Source organism: Chiloscyllium plagiosum, unplaced genomic scaffold, assembly GCF_004010195.1.
Source record: "Chiloscyllium plagiosum isolate BGI_BamShark_2017 unplaced genomic scaffold, ASM401019v2 scaf_44464, whole genome shotgun sequence".
Lineage (NCBI taxonomy): Eukaryota > Metazoa > Chordata > Chondrichthyes > Orectolobiformes > Hemiscylliidae > Chiloscyllium > Chiloscyllium plagiosum.
Window position 1 is genome coordinate 226 of NW_025185006.1, and position 2,578 is coordinate 2,803.

The following is a 2,578-nucleotide window of genomic DNA, read 5'->3' on the forward strand; positions in this document are numbered from 1 at the left end:
ACCTCAATGACATCATCAGGCCTAATTTCCCAAACTTCTCTGCAATCCAAATCTCTGATTGGATCTGGGTTTCAGCCCCAACCACACAATCCCCTCTCCTTTGTTCATTCGTGCATGGATTGATGAGCAATTCCCAGTGATGATCCCTGATAGCCAATCAATGTTGATGATACATCTCTCTGGTTGAGTGCAAGATGTCCCAGGAGGATAAATACAAGAGCTTGTGGAAGAGAAGCTTAGTTCTAGAGTTATCTAGGTGATAGTGAGCAGGAGTAGTGAAGATGGCCTCCCAAGTGTGTCAGAACTACCACAAGGACTGTGAGGATGCTATTAACAAGCAGATCAACTTGGAGCTCTATTCCTCCTATGTTTACCTCTCCATGGTGAGGCTTGGCTACTGATTGAATGAAGTCAGCCTTAAATTCAATTGAGTAGTTAGAACACCTCAATATGAGTCAGCTCATTAAATGCATTTCAGTAGCTTTCCCTAAATGTGGTATGGTGAATATTTTAAAAATAAGTTTATTGTTGCTTGAAAATAGCTGCCCCTTTCCTGACTAGTTCAAATTTAAAAATAATACTCCTCCTATGGAGCTTTCTAATTAAGGCGAATGTGATGTTGTAAATAGTCATGAGTATTGTTAACACTTAGCTCTATCCAATCAAATCCTTTGGATTGGAAAATCAAATATCTTTCAAATGAATATAACTTTTATCTGAAATGCTGCTAGACATACTAATTTTAATATTGGTTTCTAGTATCCCTAGTTCTTAATTTAACTGGGTGACTTGTTAAACTCGAGCAGCTAGTGGAAAGCCTTTCACTGTCTTAATCTTAAACAGAATTGTTACCCTGAAGTCTGCCAATAATGCTGATTTTTGTTTTCAAATGTTAAGTGGCTTTTTTCTATTTTTTTTCTTTCTCCTTATGCTCTCAACGGACCAGCATTTGAGCAGGCTTGGGAAAAGAATGGACCATGGAAATTTGTCTGTTCTGACTCTCTCCTTGTCTCTTCTTCCACTTGCAGTCCTCTTACTTTGACCGGGATGATGTTGCCCTGCGTCACTTTGCTGAGTTCTTCAAGGAGCAGTCCCATGAGGAACGGGAACACGCTGAGAAACTGATGGCATTCCAGAATAAACGTGGAGGCAGAGTCCTCCTGCAGGATGTCAAGGTTGGATTTAATTTTACTTCTAACTAGCTTCAATGAGACTTGTGGCACTAAATGTTTGAAACAAATGATCGTTAGCTCAATGTTGTAACTACTATGACATGCTAGTTCATTGAAGCATCTATTTTCCCCCCTCCCAGAAGCCAGAGCAGGATGAGTGGGGCAATGGTCTGGAGGCAATGCAGAGAGCTCTGCAGATGGAGAAGGATGTGAACCAGAGTCTGCTGGATCTGCACAAACTCTCCTCTGACCACACGGACCCTCATGTGAGTTCTTGGTATTTTTAACCCTTTGGTTCTAGCTTAATAAATGGAATAACAAACCCTCATGTGAGTTCCTTATGCTAAGATTGTTGACTTGTTTTTTTTAAATTTGCTATTGTAAAAGACCTCTGGTAGAGTCTGCACAGATCCCCTCCCTAACTCCTGATATGGTTGGCTCTGACAGAATCTGTTGCATTGGCCTATGACCAATGTGGACAAATGTGGAGTTTTGTCATGCTCTGAAGCATTGACAAAAGAGCATTTGTTCCTTACAGGTTGTGCTGGTGTCTTTTCTCAATGTTAACTAGCCATTCAAAACTAAAGCCAAACCTTCAGGATTGGTCTTTAAGACCCCTTTTCAAAAACAGTTGGAAGTTGCATGTGCAGTCCAATTAAATTGCAAGATTTCTAATTTCAACTCAAATTATTTTAAACTTCCTGACCTTGTTCAACTGAACACTTTTTTTTTTCTCTTTTGGGCAGGTGCTATTCCATTGCTTAGCAGTGACTTGCTGTATCACTGGGCAAATTGCAAGACCCCACCCCCAATAGTGGCATTGAATATAAATGCTGTCTTTGGATACTGTGAATAAGTCATATAATTCTTGAAGCCTACTGCTAATTGATATTTCAGGGCTATGTTAGGGGACTGACCTCTCTAGTTATGTGGTATCACTTGATTATCTACCAAAGAATGGGATTCCTACTGTTAAGGAAATTTTTTTTTTTGCTTTTTTTCAGCTTTGTGACTTCCTGGAGAGGCACTACTTGGATGAGCAAGTGAAGATGATCAAGAAGCTGGGAGATCACATCACCAACCTGAAGAGACTGGGAGCCCCTGAGAATGGCCTGGGAGAGTACCTGTTTGACAGGCTCACCCTGGGGGAGAGTGACTGAACTGTTTAGTACTTGGCTTGTGTAGTTGAAATTGTCCTGTAATGACAGATTTTGGCTTGATGTTAATGACAGCTCAACAGTAAATAAACTGCTCAATAGACAAGATGGTGTTAAATGGGTGCCTGTTCTTAAACACAAGACCAGTACACTGGGCTACTTCAGTTTTATCATGAGCTTGCTGCAAAATTTTTTTAAAAATACCCAACTCCTTCCTTGACATTTTTCTATGTTGCAATCATAGAATGT

The 2,578-nt window shown here is 40.3% G+C and overlaps 1 protein-coding gene across 1 annotated transcript; it reads left to right on the forward strand.

The window, feature by feature from the left end:
• Positions 1 to 263: 263 nt before the first annotated feature.
• Positions 264 to 2,556, forward strand: LOC122545536 (ferritin heavy chain A-like). Its single transcript, XM_043684520.1, has 4 exons — positions 264 to 383; positions 1,029 to 1,175; positions 1,313 to 1,438; positions 2,177 to 2,556. Exons 1-4 carry the CDS (start codon positions 282 to 284, stop codon positions 2,330 to 2,332), a joined length of 531 nt encoding a protein of 176 aa, XP_043540455.1. The 5' UTR covers positions 264 to 281; the 3' UTR covers positions 2,333 to 2,556.
• The last annotated feature ends 22 nt before the right edge of the window (positions 2,557 to 2,578 follow it).